Genomic DNA, 27,222 nt, shown 5'->3' with positions numbered 1-27,222 from the left:
TTATTATTATCACTGTGGACATATAAACAACACAACACTGTTTATCCACCTACAGCATTTTATTTAATTCTAATGGAGGGCACTGAGACCATACAGTGTTGTACAACACTGTATTTGTAAGGATGAACACAGCAGTATGTCACTACCCGATTGTGCAAAAAAAAAAAAAAAAAAAAGGCAAAAATGTATAAATACTGTAACATACAGTATAACATTTCTTTACAATTCTTAAAATTGAAATATTAAGGCATTGTATGTGTTTTTCTACAACTAGACACACAAATGCTGGACCTTAAACGTTTTCCAAATGACACAGACCTTTATCTAAAACTGTTTTATTTCAAATGATAAATAACAAATGAAAAACTAAATAGTTAACATTTACAATGAAAACATTGTTTTGGCACAATAATTCTAGCAGTTATTTACACATTTTACAAGTCTTCAGTGGATACTGTGATACTTTTCAAGCAACAAGCGTGATGCCAGATTAGTGCAGGTCAAGCTTGTGTGGCCCAAGCTCGAGTTGAAGAATACCATCAGTGACTAAATGAGCACCAGTCATTTCTGTGTGTATGTGTGTGTGTGTGTCACAGTTAATAGTGTCCATAACAACCAACAAGCACATTGTCACATGTAGAGATCACTGGCGAAACACAATGTGCCATTAATCCCACAAAGTGAACACTAGACTTGTGTAGAAATTAGTTAATTAATTAATTATTAGTAGAGGTATCTATTCCAAGATACTTAGTTTAATGTCATTTGTGATAGCATCCTGAAGTGGCACAGATTTCAGTCTTTCACTTCAGTATGCTATCATGGGTGACATATTAATGAAGGAGCTATAGAGCTACCATGTGTTTCTCCCTCCCATTTCCAGAATCACAAAGGTTAGATTTCCTTCACTTTGCCCAGAAATATTTTGCCGTTACTGTGGTGATGCCCATTTCCATTCTCCAGGTGTTTGCCATTGGGCACCACTGTGATATGTTCACTGGTTGAGCCGTTGAGTTTTGGCTTGTTGTCCATGGCAGGAAGCCGCTTGCCCTTTATATAAGCCTGCACCCAGAAGTTGGAGAAGAGAAGGAAGAAGAAGACGCCATAGATCCAGATCAAGTGGATCCACATGGGGACCTGGTAGTCACACTCCTCCATGAAGTAGTACTGGCTGATATGAATGGAGACCAGAACAAATTGCGTCTGTAAAAGAACAGGAAAAGGACGAGGCGTCACTATAAATTGAATATTAATCTAACACTGTGGAAATCTGTCAATCAACAGAATTTCTTTAAGAAGGGATCATACAAGTTGGATAGCTGTCATGTATTTTTTCCACCAAAGATATTTCTGGAAGCGAGGCCCTGCAGCAGAGAGTCCGTAGTAGAAATACATGATGACGTGGACTGTTGCATTCACCATGGCATGGAAGGAGCCCATTCCTCCAGCTTTAGGAGAAAGATGCAGGAAATTATATTACTGACCATCAAAGTCACCCACCCAAATGTTTATCCTTGTGCATTTAGCATAATAATTTATAGCATATTAGGTTGACTAAGTGAGTAATCCTCACCAGGAGTCAGCGTGATGCCCCACCACCACGTCCAGGGCATGAAGGAGTGATGGAAAACATGCAGAAATGTGATCTGGTTTTGTTTCTTCCTCAGGACAAAGAATACCTGGAATACAAACCAAGTTAGCTCAAGTTAACCTGTACACAAGATTTAAAAAAAAAAAAAAAAATGTTGTACAAGTTCGAAATATCAAGAAAAGGGAGAGCATTTTAACATTCTTACTGTGTCAAGGAGCTCAATAAATTTTGAGAAGTAAAATAACCAAGCCACACGAATCATCTGAAAAGAAGACAAAGAGGACAACAGCTGTAATCACAAAACTCTATGAACAATCTAATCACTCTAACATTTATTCCTCAAACCAGCCAATCGGCAATCAGTTAGAACCAGCCCTCTGGAGTTAGTCTCACAGTCCACCACAGGTAAAATAAAGCGAACAGAGTCAAAAGGAAACTTACCCTTAGAGCCTGTGGGCTGCTTGAGGTGTCAATGAGGTCACATCTCCATGTAAAGGTGGTGCCCCACCCAGACATCATGAACTAGATATAAAAGACACCGGCATCTTTTATTAACATCAACCTTGCAAGGGGTCTGGCTTTGAAACAGAACAGGCATTTTATTCAATAACTATGTTAGGGAGCCCTTTTTCTTACCTCATAGACTATGTAGGCGTTCAGTAAAACCATGCTAAGATTGTAGATAATCATGGCTGTGTTTAGCCGGAAAGGTTTATGGTTTGCCATGAAGCGAGGCCCAATGTACACCGAAAACAAGACATATCCTAACAGTATGGAGGTCATCTCTACAGGACTCTGCATCAGAGGGTAATCTCTGACCCTTGCATCTGGGAATGATAAAAAAGAAGAAGAAGAAGAAGAAGAAGAAGAAGAAGAAGAAGAAGAGGAAGAAGAAGAAGAAGAAAAAAAAAAAAGAAACCCACCCATACATACACAAACAAACAGACATGGACAGAGATTAACATGTAAACTTGCTGGCAAAAGTAACATACAGGGATAATTAAAATGATCTGTAAATTCAGTCTAGTTTTGGCCCTATTCATGATATTTCAATGGAAAAAAAAGCAAAAATGACTCTTTAAGTCTTTCAGACCATTTTACTTTACTGTCAATTCACTAGTTTGTTAGTCATGGCTCTTTTAGTCAAGCACAAACATAAATGACACTTACCTGTTCTTGATTGTAGATAACTGTGGAGCTTTAAAATGTTTGATACAGCTTCCCGCAGCATGGTGACTGCTCTGTCTTTTATTCTATTGAACAGCTGAAAAATACAAGAAGGCCGAAAAATTCGGAAAGCAGAAATGAAGGACTGAGGTGAAAGTGAGGTTGGGTCAACTAAGCGACCTGTTCACCTGCGTCCCCGGTGACTGAACAAACAGGAGACAGCTGCACGGGCTCATCAAACAACCCTGGGTGTCATTATGTACACACGTTCAAACATTTACACAGGGGAAATCTGTACAAGGAGCCATTTTCTCTTCCTTATGCTTGACACATGTTTCCACCAAAGCTGAACCTCGCTCAGAATAAAACTCTTCATTTCATTTAATATGTCAAAACAATTCTACTTTGGCCAAATGGAAATCAATTAGAGTCTTGTGAAGGATTGTGAAACATCTGACTTCTGATGTCAGTCTCAAAACAATGAAATACTCTCGTGCTGACTAACAGAGCGAGTTAAACAGGTGAGGCAAACAAGCTGACACATATGGCAAGCCTAGCTGTGCTAAGATCTGACTGATTATGGATTTCTAAGGGCAAAACAAAACGTGTTTAGAAAGGCAGAATAAAGTAAATAATTTATGTTCCTCAACTGGATAAAATTTAGCAGAACAATGGCCTGAGCAGTCGTCTAGCAAAAAGGCATCAATCCAACTGCAGCACATTCAAGAATAAATGATTTTAGCAGAGCAGCACAAACACTAAAGTTGAGTTTAACACTTGAAGCAAGTAACTCACCTGCTGACCACAAGTCCTCAGCACTCACTCACACACAGTATGAACAGGCAGAAGCTGGAGAGGTGGATCCAAAAGATGAGTGTGATCAGCTGGAGAGCAGCTACCATGCAGAGCTATTCCGCAGGAGGTAGCCTGCAGCTGCCCTTAAGTGTCTAATCTTTGCTCTTACTAACAAAGAGCTGAAGTTCCTAAAGGCAAGATATTGGGAAAGACTTAAAAGAAGGGAAGGGAGGAAAAAGGATGAGTGGGAAGCTCGCTATGATAACTGTGAGACTAAACTCATTCAACTCAATTTAAACCTCAGGAGACTACTACAAACCTTGCCGGTTTCAGGACCACACCCTGTTTCAGTGCTAAGCTCCACCTTTCTATCCTCTATTTCATACCCTGTTTGTGATTGGCCTGTCGTGTCAATACTGACGAGGAGATGGTGTCAGAGAGTTTGTATGACTCTGTGTAAGAAAAAAACCAAAAGTCCAAATTATAACAATAATAAAGTTTATTTATATAACACCTTTTGCAGACAACAGTCAAAAAGTGCTTTACAGTCAGAACAAAGTAGCAAGCACTAACAGCAGATGAAAATGTAAACACACAGAGGGGTGGAATCAGGCATGGTGTCCAAGTTGAAGATAAAACTTGTGAAGAGTTTTGCAGCAAAATGCCAGATTTAAGAACATGGAAAATCATTTCAAGAGATAAAAAAAACCACATACTTACTAAAAGCATGTTTGAACAAATGGTTTATTCATCTACCTTGATGTGAAAGATTGAACCAAATTTGAAACCATTAATTTAATAAAGTGACCATTTAGTTGTTTAAATGTCTATAATATGTGACATAAAAAAGCAGAGTAAAAGAAACTATTTTGTGATGTCACTCCAAAAAGATCAGATTGTTCTACCAAAAATGTATTGCACAAAAGCCCCCTGACATTATTTAGGCCAAAGTTTGAGTCCAATTCACAAACGTCACATTGTGTGTTGCCCATCCCTCCTTGCACAGTGGCACACAGGGGTTGGGTTCCTGTCCAACCCTAGCTGTGTGACGAGCTATTTGTATCTCTGGTTTTACCTGTTCCCCAAGCACTGAAAATGAAGGGTGTGAGGCATGGATAAAGTTTGAAATTTATTCCCTTACATGCATGTGAGACTGAAAGGTAGGTTGGAATGACAGGAATCTGTCAACGAGGGGGTAAAGGAGGGAAGGTGGAGGGCCGGCTGTCTGTTTACACATTGGTGGACAGCTTGGCACATGGGGGCTCTGTGGGTACGAAAATCACAGACATGAAATCATGAAAAGTGACAGATTGCACATAAGTCTAATTTCCATACCATATGGTCTGTTTTCATTTGGAAGCCAAGAAATCCTGGACCCTGCTGTGGGGGCAGAACCGGCTGATGGTGCGAACAGAAAGAACACGAGGTGAAAATACAAATGACACACACATACTTTTATGTCCTGCATGTTGAAGTTTGAGTCTGGTTCTGAGTCTACACGTGCTCGGAGGCATACGTTTTAGAAGACCCCAACAATGATCATTGTTAGGATACTTGCTTGACACTTAAAGGTGTGGCTCAGTCACCTCAGACCCACAGTATCTCAAAAAAAAGAGAAACTGAGCTTTTTAACATATTCAACAGTTCACTCTCAAACACTCATCCCTGAAGAGAATGCAGCTTTTTCACAACTAGCAGTTCTAGACCTGCTGCATATTGCTCATCAGCTGAGACTCTGGGTAACAACATGCGATCTTATTCACAAGATAAGCTAATAAAGCTTTGAGAAGATGAACATAAATCAGTTCAATAAAATATATTGCCATTTTTTCCCCCAGCTTGTGCAGATGAGCAGTATGACCAAGCTAAACTGATAGGTTTTGGTCCAGATTGCGGACTGATGGAGGGATAAACTGGACACAGTCTAAGAGCTTGGGTATTGTCTCCAGTCACATCAGCTGTTTGCATTGCTACCATGCCATGACAACACACTCCCTGTTCTTCTTGGCCTTGTGACTGATAAACATTGATTTGAATCTGGGTTTTCTCCCCATAGCAGAATTCATCACATAGAAACAAAAAACAGCACAACATAACAATTTCTGGAGACCGTAGTTCTTTAAGCACCAGCTTAATCAGAAAATAGGCATAATAGGCATAATAATTGAGACACATTGATTTTATTCAATTAGCCAATTGTGATAAATGACGCAGGATAGATTCCTTTGGATGGCTCCTGACAATAAATGATTGGTCTCATTTAACTAAAATAAACAAATGAAAATATGTATGTATCGGTATGATAGTTTTCAAGTGAAGAGTTGTCAACCCAACAGTCATATGGTCACCACAGTTCATAAATTCACTTGTCAGTGACACTGACATTTTTGGAATGTCGTCTTCAACAACTTTGGCATTTATCCTGTGCAAACCCAGATCCCATGCATGTTAAATATTATTGTCTAACATGCTGAGTGTGGCTGAATAAAGGTTTTATAGTATACCAAAAATTTTAAATTTAAAAACGTAAAAGTTTATTTGCTATCGATTTGAAGTTTATGTTGTCCAAAAATTTGTTTAAACATGTTATCACTGGAGTGGTTTTCATCTCTGAAAGTTGAAAGTCTCTTTTGAGCAACTGAATGTGAATACCAACTTAAAGGGGGGGGGGGGGGGGGGGGGGGGGGTGAGTTTTTTTTTTTTTTTTTTACTAACACTCACTCACCCCTGAAACTCACCCACTAACATACTAATTGCTGAAACAGCAGCTTCTCCACAATGGCAAAAAACAAGTAGTCTGAGTGACCCTACTGTTGTGAGTTTACATCTTTTGTTCTTTAAGCCATAATTTTGACCCATTTATTTTGACACTTGAAATGCACACTAACTAAAAACGTAAACACGAAGGAACTAAATTGAATTATGTCGCAGTGAAATAACAAATCATCAACGTTTGCCCAGGTGTTCAGTCCCTGTGAAGATGCATTAGTCTTTCTATTGCTCCTTCAAAGGATCTGTGTCTCCAGGCAAAGTCATTAAAATTAAAATAAACACTTTCATGGTTAACATTCAACTATAAAAAGGATAAGTGGGAAGCCTGTGAGACTAAACTCATTCAACTCAATTTAAACCTCAGGAGACACATTCAACTATAGCTGAGCTATAGTTGAATGTTAAAATACTTGTATTTTGTATTTGTAAGTTTGATTTATTTTTCATGACCTATGTTAACCAGATCAGTGTTGCATGTCAGAGATCAGACATAAACCATGCCTGTAAATGCTTTTTGTGCTGTATTGAGCCTACGAGTTGCTCCTGTTGCACAAATCCCAATATATAAACAGGTCTTGAATAATTAGCCTCATCACCCCAGGATTAAATTAAGATGAGCACAAACAAAAAGACAGCAACAGTGACAGCTAGTGGACAAAAAGTTAATATGTATGTAAAAAAAAATCTTGACGTATTCAGTAAACCCACATATCCCACTGATATCCAGTTTGTATAAGTTACCACCACTCAATATTATTATTGATAATTCTTAAAAAAATGATGTAGGAATGTAATGTAATGACCATTTATTCCTAACCCTAATCATAATAACTGGGAAGAGTTGAGCTATGCATCATCATTTTACTTTGAAAGGCTGCAGCCTGAATATATGAACTTGGAGACAGTGAGACTTTGAAAAATGACTTCAAGTGTAACTTTTCACTATTTTAATGTAACGAAACATAAATAAACCAATACAAGTAAATAAGTAGAATATATGTGTTGTGAAAGTCATACAGTGCAAGGAAAGGCCCAGTTCAGTGAGTAGGACATTTATATTTACTGGATTAAAAGGAAGACTTAAATGAACTTTGGCAGGCGATCAGCTGCAGAAAGTCACCGTTTCTACCTGTGCTGGGAAACACCGTTACAATACGTCACAATGCATCGGAAACAAATGAAGTCATGAATAACGCCGTTGATTGAACTTCCTTGTGAATGGAAGTGTGTGTGCGGTTGATTTGCTTGTCCCTGTCCGCCGCGGTGACGTTTGGCCCGTTCAGCTGCTGGGAGGCGGCGCCGTCAGACCAAACTCCTCCCGCCGAGCTTTTTCCCCGAGAAGTAAAACCAACGCACCCTCCGAGCGCCAATGGGGAGCTGGAACAACAGGTAGGCGTCCGAGAAGCCCGCCGCCGATCAGTTGCTCCCTTTCAGGGGGACACAAGTAGGCTGACCGGCCCGTGATTCCTGCCAGATCCTCCATCTGTGGGCCTTCTTTAGTCCGAGCAGTGGACTCATTTTTCTTTCTTTGGCTTTGGAAAACCAGCGGAGCGCTGCTTTGACATGCATTAATTCATCGGAGAGCCGGGGACAGTGTGAGGTGGACTATGTTGAAGGTAAGGATGTTCTCCTCCCGTTTGGAAAGCAGCCTGAATTTCTTTAAATACTGATTGTTGAGCCTCCTCCGGGTTACCAACTGGTTGTGTTTAAACTCACACGGAAAGGTGTGTTTTTGTACAGCCGCCATAAAATAAAATAAAATAAAATAAAATAAAATAAAATAAAAATCCTTGTCATCTTGGGCTATCAGTGCTTGTTGTTGCATAATCCAAGAAGTGTAGCAATGTCCCACCATGTGACTTAACTTCACGCCTCCATCATATTATTATATAAGTTTCTGGTCGGATGTAGATTACAGTGTCTATGACTTTGTACACCCACCCTAAAAAAAAAAAAGGGAAAAAAAAAAGTGTGTAGTAACAGGAGGAAGTATTAATCCAGTCACACAACTTGTGTGCGTGTGTTTTTTGTTTTTTGTTTTTTTTTTAAATATTGTTTTCCTTCCTGTCTGGAAAAAAGGGTTCAAGATAAAAATTTTGTTCTTTTCTCTGATAGAGTTGACTGAGTGTCTTCAGCTGCTTCTATAAATAAATGTTTTCTTTGTTTCACAGCTGCCATAGTCTCTCCAGCATTAAACTTTGTTCCTTCTGGGATAAAGACGCACCGAGACACAGCTGATCCAAAGAGGTCAGACATTCCCTGATCCAGATTCCCACAGGAGGACATGGAGGTCCTGCGGAGGTCCTCTGTGTTTGCTGCAGAGGTCCTGGACGTGTTTGACCGATCGCTGACTGAGAAGGAGCTGGTGTCCCAGTCAAAGGCTCTGTGCAGAGACTACATCCTTTCCAGACTCAACCAGAACGGGCTGGGATGGTCCAAGGCAGAAGTGAACCTCTCTCCCTCGAATGCAGCACTCGCTGAAGTGTCTTTGGTTCTCCTGTGTCTCGGTAAGAGAAACCTGAGCTGCTTCAAAGTCAGAACCAGAAAATAAACGAGAGAACGGATACCAACACACCTTTTAAGGTGGAGCTTTTCATCTCCTGCTGAACTCTGAACCTGACTTTGTAAACGTGGTTGGCTTGTCCTCACATTTTCAGGAGAGGGTAAATTACTTAAAGCTGCTCAAATGTATTCATTAGCCGCAATATCATTGTCAATTTGAAGTTCATATTTAATTTGAAGCTTAACGTAACTGTAACTCTTTAAACTGGCCTCAGGAGGCTGTAATACAGTGGGAAAGGCTGGCAATCCTCTAAGTTTTTAAGAATAGTAACTGTTTAGATTTTCCAATCTGCCCTGGAATTTTGTCTGAAGGTTTCCTTTTGTCCCTGATCCCCATCAAATGGAATAAATTGTTCGCAATTTCGCAGTAGTCAGTGAAAATAAATATTAAAAACAAACAAGCTTTCGAGTGATTTTGAAGATATATTCTCTAACATAGATGGAGAGACCTGAAAATGTTCTGTCTGTGGAGTTAAAAGTAGCAGGAAAATACTAAAAAGAAAGATGACCACAAGAAATCATCTCCTACAATAAGCAATATTCTATATGTGACATTAAGAATAAATGCTTAAAATTCAAAACTGCGTACTAGAGAATGACATACTGCAGCCTAACACTGCTTTCAGAGTGATCGATACATTTCCATTATATTTTAAATGAAGTGCTTTGCTAAACGCAGGCCTGAGCTGCTCTGACAGTGATATGCTCCCGGAGTTGCCATGCTCTAATCTACTTTTAGATAACAGTAGGCTGACGGTGACTCAACACAACTGGAACGGATACACATCAAGAAAGTTGTCTGTGCAATTCTTTTGCCTTGACTATAATTTCATTCCCAAATACTGTAGGCTGGATGTGTGTACGAGCTGTGATTGGCGTTTGAAATGATGAGTTGAGGCCTGTATCTGTGTGTGCGTGTTTGTGCATATATGAGAGCAGCTTGAAACCCGTGATTACATCTGAAGGACTGGACTCACTTAAGACAGCAGCGAGGCTGGGTGTATATTAGGGGACACAGTCAGAGACCGTTTGTCTAAATAGTTTGAACTGTGTGAGTGTTAACCGGCTGAATCTGAATCGGTGTTTTTGTTTTTCTGCCTCGCTCACTCAGAATAACTGTGGTAACGGACTTTTAATATTTATTTATTTTTTTTGGTTTGCTCTCTCCCTCTGTTACCTAGGCGACGAGCTGGAATGTATACAGCCCAGTCTGTACCGGAACGTGGCGCGGCAGCTCAACATCTCTGTTGCCATGGACAACATGGTCTCGGATGCCTTTATCGGCGTGGCAACAGAAATCTTCTCAACAGGTACATGGCTATTCTGAGCCTGGAAAGTGTTGATGATGAGGAAGAGGTAGTGCATTAGAAAGTAAATAGTTGGTGTCTGACCAAAGATGATCTGCCGCCTCAGGAAGCTGTTTGCACTTCCACAGTGTCTCTGATCGAGGCAGTTTCACTGCCATTTGAGATCAAATAAGATAATTGAACCCTATTGAACCCTCAAAGAGGGAAAATTGTTCGATACTGCAGCTAAGTATATACAGAAAAATGATAGAAAAAGAAGATAGCTGAAAAGGGAGGAAAGCAATTGGATAAAAAAAAAAAAATCGTTAAATATAAAGATATATTTACACTATGTACACCGTGCACACCCCAAAGGGGCTCATTCTCCTCAGCAAGGGAAGAGGATGTCCATTTTGAGAGACCAGTCCAGTCCAGTTTCTTGTTGATTTGAACACCCGGCTGTTTGTATGAATCCACCCTGAACCCTGGATGTTCACTGATAATGTCTGGGTCGCTCTCCTCCTGAAGTTGATCCCCATCCCCTTCGTCTTCCTAGTGTTGAGCTCTCGCCAGCCCTCAAAGTGAATGATTGTGTCAGAGGAGGATGAACAGGCCCCGTTGTCTCAGGGGTGCTTTCACTGAGAGCGGGTGTGAATCACACGTAGGTGGAGTGAAACTTTAAAACATATTATTAGTCCTCCACCTGTAAAGAGTCGGTGAGTTTAGACACTCCTCTTGTAAAAAATTGCATTTACTAGTTGGCAAATCTGTGGTGTTTATTTAGCAAGTACGAAGAGTAACTTGTTTTCAGTGTTTGTATAAAGACATTTCCTCGACAGTTTAAGTGCACAGTGGCTGTAAATTTAGCTTTTATGAGTGATTTGGCTGAAAATGAACATGTGTTGTGTTTTTAGGAAATACAATCAGAAACCTAAGCCTTGCTTCATAATCTAGTTTTGTCAGTGTTTGTATGAGGAATTCTGCTCTTTTCGCTAAGGAAGTTGGTTATTTTGAACATATTCTATCTCCATTTGAATTAACGCACATTATTTCTCATGAAACTGAACAGAATTAGCTGTTTGGGTAGTGTTGTATAATTTCTGTAATAGTGCTGAACATAAGATTGAACTTTACAGGCTGATGGCATGATTATCATAGCCGCTTTACTTTGATAATAGAAACTCAGTAGGTAACAGAAAATAGTGTGCATGCCATGGACTCCACTCTTTTGGTTTGGACTTTGAAATAAAATACACAGCTATGTTGTAGTCTACAAAACAGGTTCCTCGATTTATTTGTTGGAAACGCTGCAGAATTTGGGCAAACAGCTACAAGATAGCAGTTCGTTTCCATTTGTCTCCTGCCCATGTTTGGTGTTGAGTCAGATCCGAATCTCATTGTTTTATTTACCTCGTCACAGGTTTTAAAACAAAGACACGGCTGAGTGCTCACAAAGGTGTGATGTCAACATCCATCCTTTTGTGGTCAGTCTGTTACTGAAGTGGAGGGCTGATATCAGACATGAACCAAAGGCTTGTCTTCAGAATGTTTTCAAATCTTCAACCATTTTATGCTGTCTCTCGTACATTTTTCTCTTTGCTGACAGTCTAAGACAGGGAGTTATGGAAGGACACAAAGGAGGAGTGTGTGACAGTCACATTTATCTTGAGACATGTTTGAATGACCTCTTGTACAAACTAGTTTATTTAAAGACCCTCCAGCAACCCTCACAATGTGAACTTTTTAAATGCTTGTTCTTCAGTCCTGGTCTTGGCAGAGGACTAAGGTTTTTGGCTGCATAGGTCTTGACTTGAACTTGTTTCTCTTGATTTGTTTTAAAAAGGCTTGAAAACAGATCTGCTGTTTTCACCATTTAAAGCAGCAATGACATTGTGAAATGTCCAAATATAAAGAGTTGGCTTTCTCTCCGCCGTTTGAGCTTGCAGGGTAGATTCAGTTCTGAACTGGCACTTTTCCAGGAAAGATCAAAAACAGACTTGCTATATATAATTTTTCATGCCTGTGTTTTGGCCGAACTTGTGCTACATTTGACGTCACGAGTGTCTCATTTTTAGAAACGGCGTGGGATTCCTTCTGAGCAATAATAAACTGGTGAACCCAACCTGCCCCAGCCCTCTGGGAGAGTTTAAAACCTGCTTAAAATTTTGGAAAAAAAGAAAACCCAAACCAAAACAAACGAAACATCAAAACCAAAGTTACTGGTTTTTATTAAGTACCTTTTTTGGCTTTTTGGCACTTGTTCTGCATCTGATTTCCTGAAACCAACTGTGTATCACAACCCTAAATTTTCTTGGAAACGGTTAAGTGGCCATCTGCTCTGTGGTCTCCTTCTGTAAAGTCAACATGGCGAGTCTCTTCTCCATCTATCTTTGCCTGCCACCCACTTCTGTTCTTTCTCCTTCCGCCCTCCTCTCCTCCAGCTTTATCCCTGACAATCTTGCCTCTATTCTTGGCCTGCTTCTCAGTAGGGAGTGAGACGTGACGTATGCTGACAGCTTCCATGGACATTTATCTCATTTAAGCTTGCCCAGAGCTCTATCCCCTTATAGCCGCAGTCACACACTGTAGGTCAGCTTGAGAACAGCTCTGACATTGCAAGCAGGACCCAAAGAAGGCTAATGGCATTAGACAACATACTGCATCAGTGACGGTCGTTAAAACAATCCCTGCTGCCCTAGAAACTTTATATATAAGTAGCTGGATGCCCCTAATTACCAGACTGGGTTGTTATGGTAAAAGGAGCACTTGGCCTTTGTCAGCTTCGTGTCACTCAGCTGCCTCTGAGTGGTGCAAAAATGTTTTCTGAACCTGTTAAAGTCCCCACCCTCGAAAACTGTGTCATCTACCTCAAGGCAGAGATGGCACGGTCTTGCTGTCTTTAATTTACAGCTGCCAGCTGACGCACTGAGACCTCTTATCAGCCACATCGACACAATTGCTTTGGTTTGTTGACGTTCACCTTGTATTTGCAGTTTTTATTTCAGTACGAGGTCCGCCAACTGCACCAACAGCTTCATGCCAGGTCACAGGATATGCAAGACTTGGAGGAGTGAGAAACCTAAGAGCAGATGAGTGTTAGTATTCAGCAGGGCTGGCTAATAACTGCCAGATAAATTTGGTAGTTTTATCTTTTCTTGTCTGGAAATGCTGCCCCCCTGGAGGCATTAAGGTCTTGTGGATAAAGTCTTTTTAGTGCTTCTCACTTATGAAACAAACTTCCCTGTGACCACTGAATTTGCTGAAGCTTAGGATATCTGATGAAAAAAAAAACAAAAAACAAACAAACACTGCATTGAACTAGTAATTTCCTCATTAAATTAATTTTACACAGAAAGAAAAAATATAGTTCCTTGCCGAATATTCATAAAATGACACGATTTCCTTCTCCCTTCTTAAATTTGCAGTTATTTCTCTTTTTAAGCATTGAACTGCAGGACACCACATGTCACTGACAAGTTGAAAAGAAGGTTTAAACTCTCTGCATCACACTGGCATTTAATGGACCCTGAGTACAGTTATGAAGAGTCAACAATAATAATGGTCGGTGTTATAAGGAGACTCAGCAACCGGGGCAGTAAATAATGACAATAAAAGGGTGAACTACAAAGTGAAGTGCAATGAATGAATATACGAAGCAAGAATTATACAGTGCAGAGTATACCATACAGGTTAGCTGATGAATTGACTGATCATGTCTGTCCAAACAGATAAATGATGACACAGTCTGAAGCATCAGTGTTCGCACATCTAACCACAAATCAGTAACGTCTGTTCCTTTCCCTGTAGGTATAACATGGGGTAAGGTGGTATCCATGTATGCAGTAGCTGGAGCCCTGGCAGTGGACTGTGTCAGACAAGGACATCCAACTAATGTCCACATCTTAGTGGACAGTCTGGGACAGTTTGTCCGGAAGTTCCTGGTTCCCTGGCTGAAGAGACGGGGAGGGTGGGTGAGTAAACAAAGTGAACACTAAATAATAAGCATCATTGCAGGGAAATGTTGAGCTTTACTTTACCTCCGGCGCCCTCTATACTTTCATGCCCCCTACCCGAACCAGGGTCTGTATCCCATCCCTACTTTTATCTCCACCTCTTCTATTTCTCCCCCCTACCCGAACCAGGGTCTGTATCCCCACCCCGCTTTCACTGGTGCAGTTGGTGAGAGGTCAGAGTAGGTGACAGTCGTGCTGTTTGAGATAGTTGTCTTTGTGTGAGGAGCGGTGATGGCTGGCATTAGGGGGGTGACTCTGGGACGCCAGTGTTCACGGTCTAGCCTCCTGGAGGTGTTGTGGGCCTAACTAGACGAAACACCGGTGAAAGGAGGTTCCCACCTGATGACCCCAAAGACATGATAGCTATCACCGCTCACTGGTCTAGTTGGATATTATCTGTAGGGAACATAGAGCAGTGTGAAATTTTGTTGCTAGGAAGGTGATCACTGAGTCTGGTCCATTTTTTGTCGCACAAGTTTCTTGTGTTTCTCTAAATTCCATAGTCACTGTAATTGATATAATGGCCTGATTGAGGTTTTTGAGAGGAACTTTGTATAAATTGACTTAAAATGAACAAAAAACATTTGAGAAATAAGGGAGGAAATGCTGCTTGCATGTTGTTTCTCTCAGGGATCAAACATTGTTTGAATCTTGCTAGTGAATTTATGTTATCTTGGTTAAGAATCAGTGCTCAGTATGGTTACATAAACTCTGACAGTCACAATTAGAGGGAATTTGTGCAAAATCAGATAGTGGCCTCAGAAAGGCCCTGATATGATAACTGAGCTCTCTTAAAACTGAAGCTTCCTGCTGGTTGAGCTGATGCAAAATTTGTTCCTCTCATGTTTAAATGACAGTACAAACGCCTGATGTTTAGTTCTGGAATTCAGCTTTCCTGAAATACACAGAGTGAAATTATTTTCAGGAGAAGTGTGCCTGTTTTCTTTTATGAACATCGGAATGTAGTCCATTTGGTCACTAATGTATTGTACGTTACCTGAAAAACAAGACAGGCGATAATTATTTGAATTCAATGAGCAGCTAAATATGCAGATGTTCTATTATAGCAGTGAAATATTTTACTTCATATCAGATTTTTTTTGGGGGGGGGATTCCCACTCTTAAAAATTCGAGTCTGTAATTCAAAGTTTCACAATTTCAAAGATTAAAAAGTAAAACCTCGCTGACTTGACATGTCTGTAGATTTAGACATAAAATGACATTAAATGGCATCAATTCAAGTATTCAAATTGCAACAGTTTGTTATAAGTAGTGATTATATTATCAATCATCAGAGTTTTCGAAAATTCATATTGTTGTTGTATCTGGAGTTTTCAACCATGATTTTTATTGGCATGAAATGCTTTAACTCTCACTGTCCTTATTTCAGATGGAGATTACCAAATGTGTGGTGAAGAGGGATCTCACTCGTGAACACTACTGGCTGTCCTCTGTCATCGAGTCACTGAAGTACTTCCTCACCACGATGTATGTCTACATCATGAAGGAACCATGAGCCCAGAGAGAGTACGCCGCAGCCATCCTGATCATTTGATACGAGATTGAAATCGCAGACTTGTCAATAAAAAAGCTGTAGTTGAGGTGGTGACTGATTGGTGGGGGCTGAGCTGAAGGGCCATTGGCAAATGTTTCATCAGCATCCTGTTTGTGTCAGATAATCCTGTAAGTGATTACCCTTCATCCAAACGGTAGTCACCATGATACGTAACATCATAAATGGCAAAGGAACAAGCATGTCTCCTGCCACCCCTTCTGTATATTTCCACACTGCTTACTCCAGTAAACCGGGCTTCTCCAGTGTTGTAACTGTCACGTGTGTTGATGTTCGGGATGTTCGTCTCGGATTATGTACCTACCGGAGTAATGAAAAGGTGGAAACCTTGTGATTGAATGTATTGAAAATTGAGACTCAGCTGGCTGGGTTTTATGAAATGTTTTCACTCAGGAGAACAATATCAGGTGGTATCAATTGCTTAAACTTCATTGGTTTAATATACACTGTTGTACTTTACCAAAGCAGAGTATCTCTTTCCTAATATAATCGGAAATATTGTGACCTGTATGAAAACTTTCTGCTGCAATTTCAGACACGATGAATCAAGAAATGTTGTGTCTCATTGTTGACATTTTTGTCCAAAGGACAGGGGAATGGTACATACTACGTGCACATTGTGGTGGTATTCATTTCCTTTTTAATGTGTAAATAGTTTATTTATGATTTTATTTTTTTATTTTGATTATGACCACTGCAGTATAAAGAGAGCAAATACAACAGCTCCTCTGAACAATTGTGCGGTATGTCTGATGCTTGCCACTTTCACAGTGTTAACTTATAAAATGTGTGTTTGAATATTTTTTAAAATCTACAATAAACTTAAATCTTCAAACATTCATTTGATTCTTTTTTATATTTATATTCTGTGAATGGCTGTTTGGTTGTTTGAAGTTAACTTTTCCATTTAGGGTGTAAAAATCAAGTATCCTGGCCTGTGATGTTTAGAGTGTTTAACATGATTGGAGCTGTGACATACAGAGGCATCAAGAACAGGGAAATGCCATCAATCAGTCTTTATTGCAACTGGCATCACACAGAATTGCCATCAGGACATACATCCATGTGTATGAACATCTTAATAGGTACTTCAAGAAAAACCCCAAAAGAGGTGAAATAAATTTAATCTGTAATCTTTTAGCATTCGTATCAGAACATCTAAACTGAAGAACCTGTTCACTCAAAGACAACCAAAAACAGACCTGAGTACCATGAAGGAGACGCTTTAAAGTCATATTTATCAGCTAAAAAATAACTTTAAATTCCTCCCAATCTTAAAATAAATCCTTAAATCCTCTGAATCTCCCGCTTAATATAGTGACCACAGGAGGACAGCAGTAGTGCTTGAACTGCAAAGATAAAACAACATTGTACTTCAAATTAATTCATCAGTGCTTTATAAGCTTTACAGCTCAAAAATCTATCCTTTGGACAAATTATATCAGCATTAGTCAAGTAAGCTCTCCGCACGAACAGTGAGGCCATTCAGAGCAACGACTGGATGTAAATGTAATATTTACTCCTTTAACTTTGACTGTAAGTCTTAACAAAGGTTCATGGTTTAGTTTCATTTAAGATGGCCTCTCATCAGATAGAAGAACTAATTCACCTCATTCTCTGTTCCATATAAGAGATTTTTTAACTGTATAACTGTAGAGTTGTTAATATGATCTGATTGATTAATGAGTAAGATTATTATTATTATTTTTTTTTTTTCAATTTGTAATTTTATACTGTGATAAGTCTGTGTGTGAGAAGCCTTCTAGCTACCGTCGATCAAGGCGATCGACGGTAGGTGATGTGCAAGTGCTGCATTAGTGGCTGGTTGTCTGTTGCCATGGAAACTGTTTGCTCCAGCCTCCCATCTGGTCGGAGCTGAAACACTCGGGTAATCTGAGTGATGGAAAAGAGCAGGCAAGGTGAACATTTATTCATTGCAATAATTTCCAGAGAAACATTCTGTAGATGTTTAATTGACTTTATGGATGAAAATACTACACATATTTTATTTTAGTAAATACATTAAGTAGTTGATATTGTCAGTTGGTGTATGGTTAGTCACGCAATCACACAATCGCAGTTTTTACCTGCTGTACATATGGCTCCTTGGCAAAAGAAATTCTAGCCAGAGCGTGTGTCTGCAGGTTCAGCTGCTGCCCTGTAAGCTCCCCCTCCTCAACCTCCACCAGACCTGTATGGGACAACACATGCGTGAAGTGTATGCACGTGTGTTTGTGTACGTTAACAATTAAACACTTCTTCGTCAGTAAGATAGTTCATGAAAAGGTGCCAAATGAATCCAACAATGATAATCTGATTGGATTGTTTTTAATCAAAGCATTAAATCTGTCACATGTACATTTGAAGTAATCTTAATAGTAGCACGCAAAATCAGTTATTAGAATAGTTTCCTAAAATGCACAACTAAAGACACTAAAAGAAAACACAAATGGGCCAAGTACACGTATTCCTTAACCACGTGCCTATGTGATGCAAAACCTCCTGTCTGTAGAATTTTCTGATTGGTGGATTTCACTATAGCTGATGTAAACAAGGAAGTCTGCTCATATTCCGTCTATTTGCCTACAGAAAAGTGCATTTTTCGGATAGGAGGTTTTGCTCTTCGGCCATCATATGGATATGTGAAATATTATGGGTTTGATGCAGAAAAAGTCTTATCTGATGTAATTGATGCCAAACACACTGTATTATATATTCTGTATATTTCTGTAAAAGAGCTTAAAAGGATCTCTGCTTTGACTAAATTGCGAAATCCAGTGACATGAGTGGACTTTACATCCAGTGTGACAAACGGTCCCTACCTGAGTTTTGTGCGATGATGAAGGCCACTTTGTTGGTTCCCGGCTGCATTCGAATGAATCCACACTCCCTATGCAGAGGCTTTTTAGACTCTGCATGGAAGGCATTGAACCTGCAGAATTGGTGACAAACACCATAAACGCATTATCTCTCAAAGAAAGCACTCGCAACAGCAACTCGACAACTCGTAAAATTTCCATCCATTGAAACTATAAGAGTTTGGGTACATAATCTGAAAGTATAGATTAAGATTCTAAAATAATCTAACATTATTATGACTACATAAAGAACACAATGTTTTCAAGTCCTTGGCTTTACTGACCTCTGCTGGCTTAACCTCTCACCCTGCAGCAGTGATATGCTGGTGCGCTCACACCTTGTGTGCTGGGGTGTGGTTACACAGGTGCAAACTCCGAACCTGAAATTCAACCTTGGACCACACCTGCTGCTAGGTGACCCTGCAATGACTGACTGCTCACGTGTTGACCTACATGAAATTGATGACTGGCTGTCCCACGTGGCTGAAGTGCAGCGTCTCTGTGTAGCGGAAAGGGCTGATGGTGGGAAAGCAGCCCTCCCCGGGCTCGTCTGACTGCCAGGTACCCAGAAGCCAGTCCAGAGGAAGGAGGGCTGGGTTCAACTCAGCTGCTGCACACAAACACAAACCAAAGTTATGCTGCTTTATCGTGGAAACAGACACTTTTCTCCGTACTAAACATCAGATTAATATCAGGCCTGTTCCACATTATATTTAGCTGGTGTACCTAATAAAGTGAGTACTTAGCAGCATATAAAAGGCCATTCTTCTATCAAACAGTAGATGGCGGTAATGTCACATTGTGGCCTCATTTTGGCGGAAACCGGAAGAAGACCTATAAAGCACAGAGGAAGGTGACCGACTTTTACATTAAGTATGAATGACACCGTCGGAACGAAACGTCTCCATGGTTACAGCGATGGCGGCCGCTGCGGTGACGTTTAAGGAAACAGCTGTGATGTTAGCGACAGCTAAAGACCTGAAAGAAGGTGACAATGAACGCACCACATCTGAATGAAACAGTCGGCGGAGAGCTCTGGTGAAAAAATCCAACAGACGGACACGGTGACCTATTTTAGTTTTCCATTTTAGCTGCTGGTGATAAATTAATGTACGTTGGTATACATTTAAACACGCTACCAGCCGCGTCACCGTGGCCGGAAGAGAGCAGGTTAAACACGGACCCTGAATCTAACATTACTCCGACATGTCTTCATTCCAGTTGACGGAGGAACATTAAAGGGTTAACAGTTGACCTACCTGTGTGCATTACAGGACACGCCATTGAATATATTGACCGGAATCAGATGCATAAATGCATACCACACGACAGAAGTGCGAGATTAAATGTCACTAAATTGCTGGACTGCGACAGAGTTGAGCTATGACGGAGATTTGTAGTAGCGCGGGGAATCATGGGAAATGTAGTGAAGACGGCTAAGCACCACAGAAATGTAAAAATAACTTTTAATAAATGGATCTGGGATTAATGTGTATACATCGCTGCTTCTGTCGCTGAAGCTGTTTTTTTTCCCACCCAATGAGGAAAAATAAGTGTTTGATAAAATAAAGCAGACTTTATTGCCATTTTAAGAGCAGTCAGCATCAACCATAGGACAACATATCTGATATTCATAAATTTCAAAACCTGCCTAGTTATATAAGTATTGCATTTTATAAAACAGCTGCAATGAAAAGCATGTGAGGACCCTGAAATGTTTATTGTTTTATCCTCCATGAATGGCTGTGGTAATCTAGTCTCTTAAGCCTTGCTCTTCTTGCAGTTCTTGAGAGCGTCTGCCAGGGCATGCAGTGCCATGTCAGCATTAGTCTTCTCACAGTTGTATCCCATCAATCCAATCCTCATCACCTAATGAAAAGAGCAGGGGAGAGTACACAGTGACTCAGCAGCATGATTCAGAAAGCTGTATATCAGATTGTTGTTGCTCTTGTTTAGATTAATTTCATTTTTTTAGTGTTTCTCTCCTTCTTATGTACAACAGCTACCTAAGACCCTGAAAGTGGTGTTTCTTCCCAGATGAACTACTATAAGGGTCAACCAATGACCATGACTAATGTTGAGGTATGTATTTGTTCACTGTTCATGGATGAAATACCAACAACTCACCATGCCAATGGAAGGACCCAAGCCACCAGTCATCTCCATCTGATGGTGTTTCATGATGTAGACCAACAACTCCTTCCAGTCATAGCCATCAGGGATAGCAATGGTGGTGACAGACGGAAGCCTTAAATCCTGCAGAGTGTGTCCAAAAAAAAAAAAAAAAAAGGAAGGAAAGAAATGAAGCCTGCCAAGTGGGCAACATTGAGGAATGCTGTAGTTGGAAAACTTCATGTATGCTACTTAACATATAATTTATAGCTCAGTTTGATCTTGCCACAATAACAATATTTTTTATTGTTCTTAAATTCCAAGGCATTTATTTGTAGTGCTCATCATATGCACCAGTCATATATTTTTGCAGCATGTGTGCCTCACCCTGTCTGGAATGAAGAGTTTGAGGCCAAGGTCCTCCAGTCCTCGGTACAGATAGGCTGCTACGTCCTTGTGTTTCTTCCAGGACTCCTCCAGCCCCTAGAGGGAGCCAAAGGTCAATACTGTGCAGTGACAATCAGACAGATTGAAAAAGTGAGGTGAGTTGCTGGCAGTGAGCAGTGAGCATAGCTTCTAATTTGTGAAGTAAATGGTCAATGGCGGTGGGTGGCAAGTACCATCAAGATAGAATATGGCACTGGTATAAAAAAGCTGTGTTTATAATATTTTAAAATATTGGTCAAAGATTATTTATTAAAAAAAAGGCCACAATATAAATGGATTATAATTCTGGACATTTTTGCTCAGCAAAGTAATGAGATAGTGTTTAAATTGTCAGTTTACCTTCTCAGCAAGAATGGCCAGACTCTCTCTCAAAGCAAAGAATCCAGACACTGGACCAGTGTGGTGGTATCTACAACCAAGAGCACGCTTTGTCAAATATGACTCTCATACCAAAACTCTGTCTTATTGGGAGATATAAATTCTAAGTTTTTCAAACCTAAATTAAAATACTTTTAGTCTAATTATAACAGATCCTGTACATCATCTACAATAACAGTTAAAAGTTTAAGTGGATATGAGGACAACAAAAATGCAATAGCCCCTAAAGTTGTAATTATTTGGCTGTAGTGAACTTACACTCTGGCTGGTTTGCCATCACATCCCCAATAGTTGGACAAATGTGTCATGTCAAAGAGGTAGGACACAGGTTTTGTTTTCCTGTTAAACATCTTGTGGCTGTGAAGGGTAACCAAAACAAAGATGTGTTGCTTTAACAACTTCTTTTTTCTTTTTGCTTAATGCACGTGCGACCTATTGAAACTATTTATGCAGGGACACACATCACAGATTATGTCCTCACCATGCTCTGTCATTAAAAGAGATGGGGGCCGTGCCAGGAGGTGCATTCAGAGCCTTCTGAGAGCCCGTGTACAGGATATCAATGTCTGAGAGCGCAAGAGGGAGATTATGTCAGTTGTGAGTATCAAGCAGAAGCAGGGAGATTACTTAATCTGTCAACATTTCCTTACTTTGCTTGTCCATAAAAATTGGTGCAGCACCAAGCGAAGCAACTGTATCCACCAGGAAGAGACAGTTGTGTCTGTGGGACGTATGGCAGTGAAAGGCATGACTGATTTTATGCATGTATTTGTTTAATTTTCTGACACATAGTGCGAGCCTCACTTTTTGCAGATGTCTCCAATGCCATCAACTGGATGACACAGGCCGGCGGAAGACTCTCCATGTGTGAGGAAAAAGAGCACAGGCTTGTGTTTTTCTATGGCCTACAGAAAAAGAGTGAGCAGAAAGTTTATAGGGAATATAAGATTTGTTCTATTTACAGTTTGTTTGATAACGTGTCTTCGTTATGTATTGAATGTCTACCTGCTCAATTTCCTTATTAGTGAAATACCCTCCTGGTGCTTTAACCATCCTGTGTACATTGGCACCTAAAGACAAAAGAACATCGGTGATTAAATAATTAAGTCAGTTCGTTGGCCAATTCTGACGTGTCTTTATCCTCTTTTTAGACTTGGTTCACGCGTGCGTAAAGACGTACCCATTCTCTCTGCTATTTCTGCGACGCGCTCTCCCCAGATGCCGTTGATGGCGATCAGGACATTCTCTCCGGGCTCCACAGTGTTGAACACCGCGCACTCCATGGCGGCGTGTCCGGAGCCGCTCATGGCTATGGTCATGTTGTTCTCTGTCTGGAAGACGTACTGGATCCCTCTCTTGATGTCATTCATGATCTAAGAGCAAGGAAGAAAAATCAAAACAACATTTTGGCTCCATTTGTCAAATATGCTGACCAGGTACTGAATTGTTTGATCTGTGGGCCTACAGTAGGTTATTAACAATCTATTGATGGAAACGGTAGAAAATGTGTTGCCCTTTAGTAGCCTATTTCAAAATTTTAAGACCTTTAGTCGAATTTTATCCAAAAAACAACAGAAAAAAGACGTTTAACTGTGGGGGAAAGAATGGTTGCAAGCTGGATAATTTGAATACGAATGTAGGTCAGAAAAAAAAGTGATCTGCACCTCCAAGTTGTGTTAAATTGAGAAATCAGTGACTTGACCGAGAAAACATTTCTCGGTCAAATCACTGAAATTAACCATAGACCTCCGTTTAACCGAGTCTGCCTTCCAAACTCACCTCATACATTTCTGGGTGCAGGTGGCCTATTATTGGCCTGCCCCCAGCAGCCAAGATACGCGGTGGGACGTTTGATGGCCCCGGTCCGAACAGGTACCGCAGCGGAGCCTCGAGCGGCCGGAGCATGCAGGCCGGCGGCGGGATGGTGACGGAGGACGCGGAGCGGTCCTGACGCAGCAGCAGCAGCGGGGCGCTCCGAGCGCCCAACGGACTGTCGAGGGCCGCCGCCGCCTGCTGGGCCAGCAGGGCGCCCCGGCTGAACAAGGTCCGCTGCATCACGCCTGGAGTCTGGGTTCCCGAGAGGATTGAACCGAATGGATTCACCAACCACAGACAGACTGAACCTGAATGTGAGTTCTGAGCGAAAGTTTAAATCAAATAGGCCCTTGACCCTTGACCGCAGGGCGGTCACTTCACTCAGGGTTGGCGCTAAGGGGCACAGTCGCATATCACAGAAAAGTGAAGGAAAATTCAGAGAACTGTTTGGTAGAACTATAGGTGAAAAATGTATGCTTAGAAATCTTTGAAAAGTAGAGATGTGTAGGTGGTGGTGTGACAAATTCCTTTCGGGGGAAAATACAAAAAGTGGTAAATTATTTTATAATCAAATGTTTCTGTGGGACACGGAGGACTGCTTCAAAGTTATATTTGAATTTGTAAATGTGTCTATCAAATGCGGGGAGACAACAGTGCAGGTTTTGTGTTGTGGACTGGTTTTTGTGACTTGTTCAAGATGCCTTGCGCTTTAAATGTTGTCCTGAAAGACAAAGATCTGCACTCTGCAGCTTGGAACCAGTTCAGGTGGGTTTTCCTGTGTTTTGCTGATTTTTGGCCGAACCCCTCCCTCACTTAAGCATTGGGTTTGTAAAGAGGAGTCTCCTCTCAGAGAGCCAATCTGCTCTCTCTGAAGGGAGGGGTGTACAGCCGCACACGCATACACCAACGAATGCACACACTCAGTTACGGAGGTACTTGGCATCTGCAATTTGCTGTGTTTGGATGAGATTCCAGGATGTGTTCATCAAAGTGCCAAATACGTACAGTGATGACAAAAGCCAAGAGAGGGAGGGGGGGAGGTCAAAGTCATAGACGTTTGTTCTTTAAAAAAAAAAACAAACAAAAAAACATTGCATGGAGCGCTGAGCAGAACAACCTTTCCGTCTCAGGAATGACACCATCACTGTGGTTCTTAATAACAGGCTCATGTTTATGCAATGTAAAGTTAAATCCTGTATAACGATGATGGTAACATTTAATCAAGTTATAGTGCAAACAGGTATATAGGACATATTTAGATATCATTTATCATTCAGGGCTAATATTTACCTTTATTTTTATCATAAATATAAATCCTGGTGATACAGTAATTAAAGTATAGTATTTTCCAAAATATTAAACAGGGATACCAAAGCCTAATTTTTCCTGACAGTTTTATATATATATATATAGTTCTTATGTCATATCAGGATCAACAAAAGGTGCCTCTCTCAGAATGGCCTGGTCAATGTTTACCTCACTGCAAAGTAAATGGAAATTTGTGTTCCCATCTCACTGGACTTTGTCCTGGCCTGAAAACTCAAAATCTACTAAAACAGAGTGGGAGGAGGAGCTGGAAAGAGAGAGATCAGGTCGGATGAGATACAGACACATTTGTCCACAGTGGTCATCATAAAACTATTCATAGCAATGCTTTTTCTCATTCAATTCTTTCTAATTATCTATTAACCAAATTGTAAACCTTCCACATGATCACACTTTGAAGACATTTATAAAGTTAATTCATGATGATTACTGTCAAATAAAAAGAATCACTTGGCAGTCACTTCTGAAATAAATTGTGTCTATCTAGGATATGGAGTGAGTCATGTAACATTATAGTTTACATATTAAAAGAACCCACAATGATTATTTTCTTGGTTAGTCAGTTGATTGGTGTGTCAGAAATGGATGGACTGGGCCATGAACACAGATCCGCCCCCCTCCACTCTTGAATTGGAATAAAAGATAAACAAGCCAGCATGTGCTTGTTTTGCACCTGTTTTTACTTGCGCCTCTTTATCTCACTTGGGCCATTGTGAGTCTCTATCCACTGGCCTTAAAGTTGTTTTGTGTCTTATTATGCGTCTCTTTGTGGTCATAATGTGTCAAGGCACCATCGCTTTGTGTCTCTTTAGCTGTTTAATTGTCATCCAACAAGTCAAGTTAACAGTCAGTTCACACAGATGGCCTGGTTGAGGAGCCCACTGAGCCTTAGGGCCCCTGGATCTGTGTCGTATGGCCTTGTGGGTCCTTTCAGTGGTTGACTCTCCTTCCCTGCTCCTCTTTCTCCTCCTCTTCTCTTTGTGATGCATCTCTCTGCCTCACGGCTGCTTGCTGCGGATGATGATGCTGATGTCACCACAGCCCCCCCCCCTTCCTGAGCTTCCCCAGCACAGCAGCACCGCCATTTTCCCTCCTCTCAGACTGACTGACTGACGGAGCATCCTGCGCCCATCATCCTCCTGTTTACCCATCCGGCCGTCGCTCCTCCCTCCTCCCATCCTCCATCCATCCATCCATCCTCCGCTCCCGTCTCACTGACGCACCGCTGTGTTCAGCCCTGCGCTGCTGCTGCTGAAGCTGCTTAGGCTGCCCCCCCCCCCCCACACACACACACACACAAAACCCCCTCTACTACCACCTCTCCCTCTCGTTTCCTGGCGGATTCTCCATGTATGGCTGCACTCGGGAAAGGGATGCTGTAGGCTGAGCGACGCCAGAGAGACGCACACAGATCCGGCGCGGTTTGGAGGCACCGGAGGATCCTGGCGCTGCTGTGACCGGGCAGAGGATTCACCCTCTGCGGCCATCGAGTCCGAGTAGCTGAGGTAAGACACCGATCCTTTTGGTATGTTTTTCAACTGAACAGTGTGTGTTTGTATTTCCGAGGCCTTGTGTAGCCTCACCAGACGCCACAAGACAGAGCGCTGCGTCAGGATTCTTCCTCCTCAACAGAAAGACCAAATGCATCGTGAAAAGATCACATCGCCACCCCTCTGAATCAGTTTTCCGATCTTAAGGGCTGAAACAGACACTACAATAACACTGAGAGCTGGCCTCTTCATTGACGCAGTGTTGGATGATTTGGTTTCTGTGCAGTTTGTGTTTACGCGGCCTGTTTTTGAGGTGCGGCAGGCGAGGGAAGATGGAGGAGACAATATTTACATTGCTTCGAAATCCTTGCAGTCCTCCCTGCGGATGTGTCCACCGATTGACAGAGAGAGTTTATGACCTTCACGGATTTAAACATCCCAGATAATGGCAGCAGCAATCCTTTTTTTTTTTTTTTTTTTTTTTTAATTCACGGGTTGAGGTTAGATGAAGATGGATGTGCGCCACGCTGCGCTGAAGCAGACACTGTTGAAATAGAGAGACCAGGTGAGGAAGGAGAGGAGACCTTTAAATGATTCAACACAAGAGGGGTGATTGTAACCACTGTAAAAACGCTGTGAATAATAAAAAACCCTCAACCCAGCTGATTGCAGACAGTCTCATAATGTGAGGCACAGTTTCACCACAGGGCCCTCAGACCTGATGGAAGGAGCCAGGGGATGATGCCTGAGGAATAAGCAGCCATTTTGCTATAGAAGTGGAGGGATGTTGTCGATCCTCCTGTCAGATGATGGCCTTGCTGTTTAGTCAGTGTTATAAGAGCAGTGAGTCTCTGAAGCCAAAGTGACGGATTCAGCCCTGAATCATCTTAGTGCCAGCTGTATGCCTAGACCCTGCCATCAATATCAAACTCTACTTTTAACAACAAGCCTTAAAAGATACAGATGACCTCTGTTAGGTATAAACTGTCCATCTCTATCATACATGTCTGCTTCTGTTATTGTAGTACTAATTCTTC

At 41.1% G+C, this 27,222-nt stretch overlaps 4 protein-coding genes and 1 long non-coding RNA gene across 9 annotated transcripts; 2 read left to right on the top strand and 3 right to left on the bottom strand.

The window, feature by feature from the left end:
• Positions 1 to 53: 53 nt before the first annotated feature.
• Positions 54 to 3,839, bottom strand: elovl1a (ELOVL fatty acid elongase 1a). 2 transcript variants are annotated; one of them, XM_029524581.1, is made up of 8 exons: positions 3,554 to 3,839; positions 2,762 to 2,855; positions 2,228 to 2,418; positions 2,033 to 2,113; positions 1,797 to 1,853; positions 1,574 to 1,679; positions 1,309 to 1,448; positions 54 to 1,203 (listed from the first exon to the last, which is right to left on the bottom strand). In XM_029524581.1, the coding sequence occupies exons 2-8, from the start codon at positions 2,820 to 2,822 to the stop codon at positions 895 to 897; spliced, it is 945 nt and encodes a 314-aa protein (XP_029380441.1). In that variant the 5' UTR covers positions 2,823 to 2,855; positions 3,554 to 3,839; the 3' UTR covers positions 54 to 894. The 2 variants fall into 2 exon arrangements, with proteins under 2 accessions (XP_029380441.1, XP_029380442.1); XM_029524582.1 differs by lacking the exon at positions 3,554 to 3,839 and having other exon boundaries at positions 2,762 to 3,546.
• Positions 3,840 to 4,933: 1,094 nt separating this feature from the next.
• bokb (BCL2 family apoptosis regulator BOK b) lies at positions 4,934 to 16,557 on the top strand. 2 transcript variants are annotated; one of them, XM_029525168.1, is made up of 5 exons: positions 4,934 to 4,979; positions 8,497 to 8,832; positions 10,069 to 10,197; positions 13,981 to 14,144; positions 15,577 to 16,557. In XM_029525168.1, exons 2-5 carry the CDS (start codon positions 8,610 to 8,612, stop codon positions 15,700 to 15,702), a joined length of 642 nt encoding a protein of 213 aa, XP_029381028.1. In that variant the 5' UTR covers positions 4,934 to 4,979; positions 8,497 to 8,609; the 3' UTR covers positions 15,703 to 16,557. The 2 variants fall into 2 exon arrangements, with proteins under 2 accessions (XP_029381028.1, XP_029381027.1); XM_029525167.1 differs by lacking the exon at positions 4,934 to 4,979 and adding an exon at positions 7,379 to 7,941.
• A 203-nt stretch (positions 16,558 to 16,760) lies between these two features.
• Positions 16,761 to 20,009, bottom strand: thap4 (THAP domain containing 4). 2 transcript variants are annotated; one of them, XM_029525483.1, is made up of 5 exons: positions 19,877 to 20,009; positions 19,071 to 19,227; positions 18,582 to 18,691; positions 17,847 to 17,950; positions 16,761 to 17,652 (listed from the first exon to the last, which is right to left on the bottom strand). In XM_029525483.1, the coding sequence occupies exons 1-5, from the start codon at positions 19,899 to 19,901 to the stop codon at positions 17,536 to 17,538; spliced, it is 513 nt and encodes a 170-aa protein (XP_029381343.1). In that variant the 5' UTR covers positions 19,902 to 20,009; the 3' UTR covers positions 16,761 to 17,535. The 2 variants fall into 2 exon arrangements, with proteins under 2 accessions (XP_029381343.1, XP_029381344.1); XM_029525484.1 differs by having other exon boundaries at positions 19,071 to 19,224; positions 19,877 to 19,998.
• LOC115058162 (uncharacterized) lies at positions 19,451 to 25,289 on the top strand. 2 transcript variants are annotated; one of them, XR_003842035.1, is made up of 5 exons: positions 19,451 to 19,605; positions 20,620 to 21,271; positions 22,368 to 22,472; positions 22,706 to 22,990; positions 23,355 to 25,289. It is a non-coding gene; the product is annotated as an uncharacterized LOC115058162 (long non-coding RNA). The 2 variants fall into 2 exon arrangements; XR_003842034.1 differs by having other exon boundaries at positions 19,451 to 21,271; positions 23,355 to 25,286.
• agxtb (alanine--glyoxylate and serine--pyruvate aminotransferase b) lies at positions 20,379 to 23,626 on the bottom strand. Its single transcript, XM_029525482.1, has 11 exons — positions 23,334 to 23,626; positions 22,735 to 22,927; positions 22,560 to 22,624; positions 22,359 to 22,459; positions 22,205 to 22,275; positions 22,036 to 22,120; positions 21,813 to 21,911; positions 21,516 to 21,585; positions 21,117 to 21,212; positions 20,745 to 20,873; positions 20,379 to 20,486 (listed from the first exon to the last, which is right to left on the bottom strand). The coding sequence occupies exons 1-11, from the start codon at positions 23,607 to 23,609 to the stop codon at positions 20,379 to 20,381; spliced, it is 1,293 nt and encodes a 430-aa protein (XP_029381342.1). The 5' UTR covers positions 23,610 to 23,626.
• Positions 25,290 to 27,222: the final 1,933 nt, after the last annotated feature.

This window comes from Echeneis naucrates, chromosome 17, assembly GCF_900963305.1.
Source record: "Echeneis naucrates chromosome 17, fEcheNa1.1, whole genome shotgun sequence".
Taxonomy (NCBI): Eukaryota; Metazoa; Chordata; class Actinopteri; order Carangiformes; family Echeneidae; genus Echeneis; species Echeneis naucrates.
This window is presented reverse-complemented; position numbering and strand designations above follow the sequence as displayed.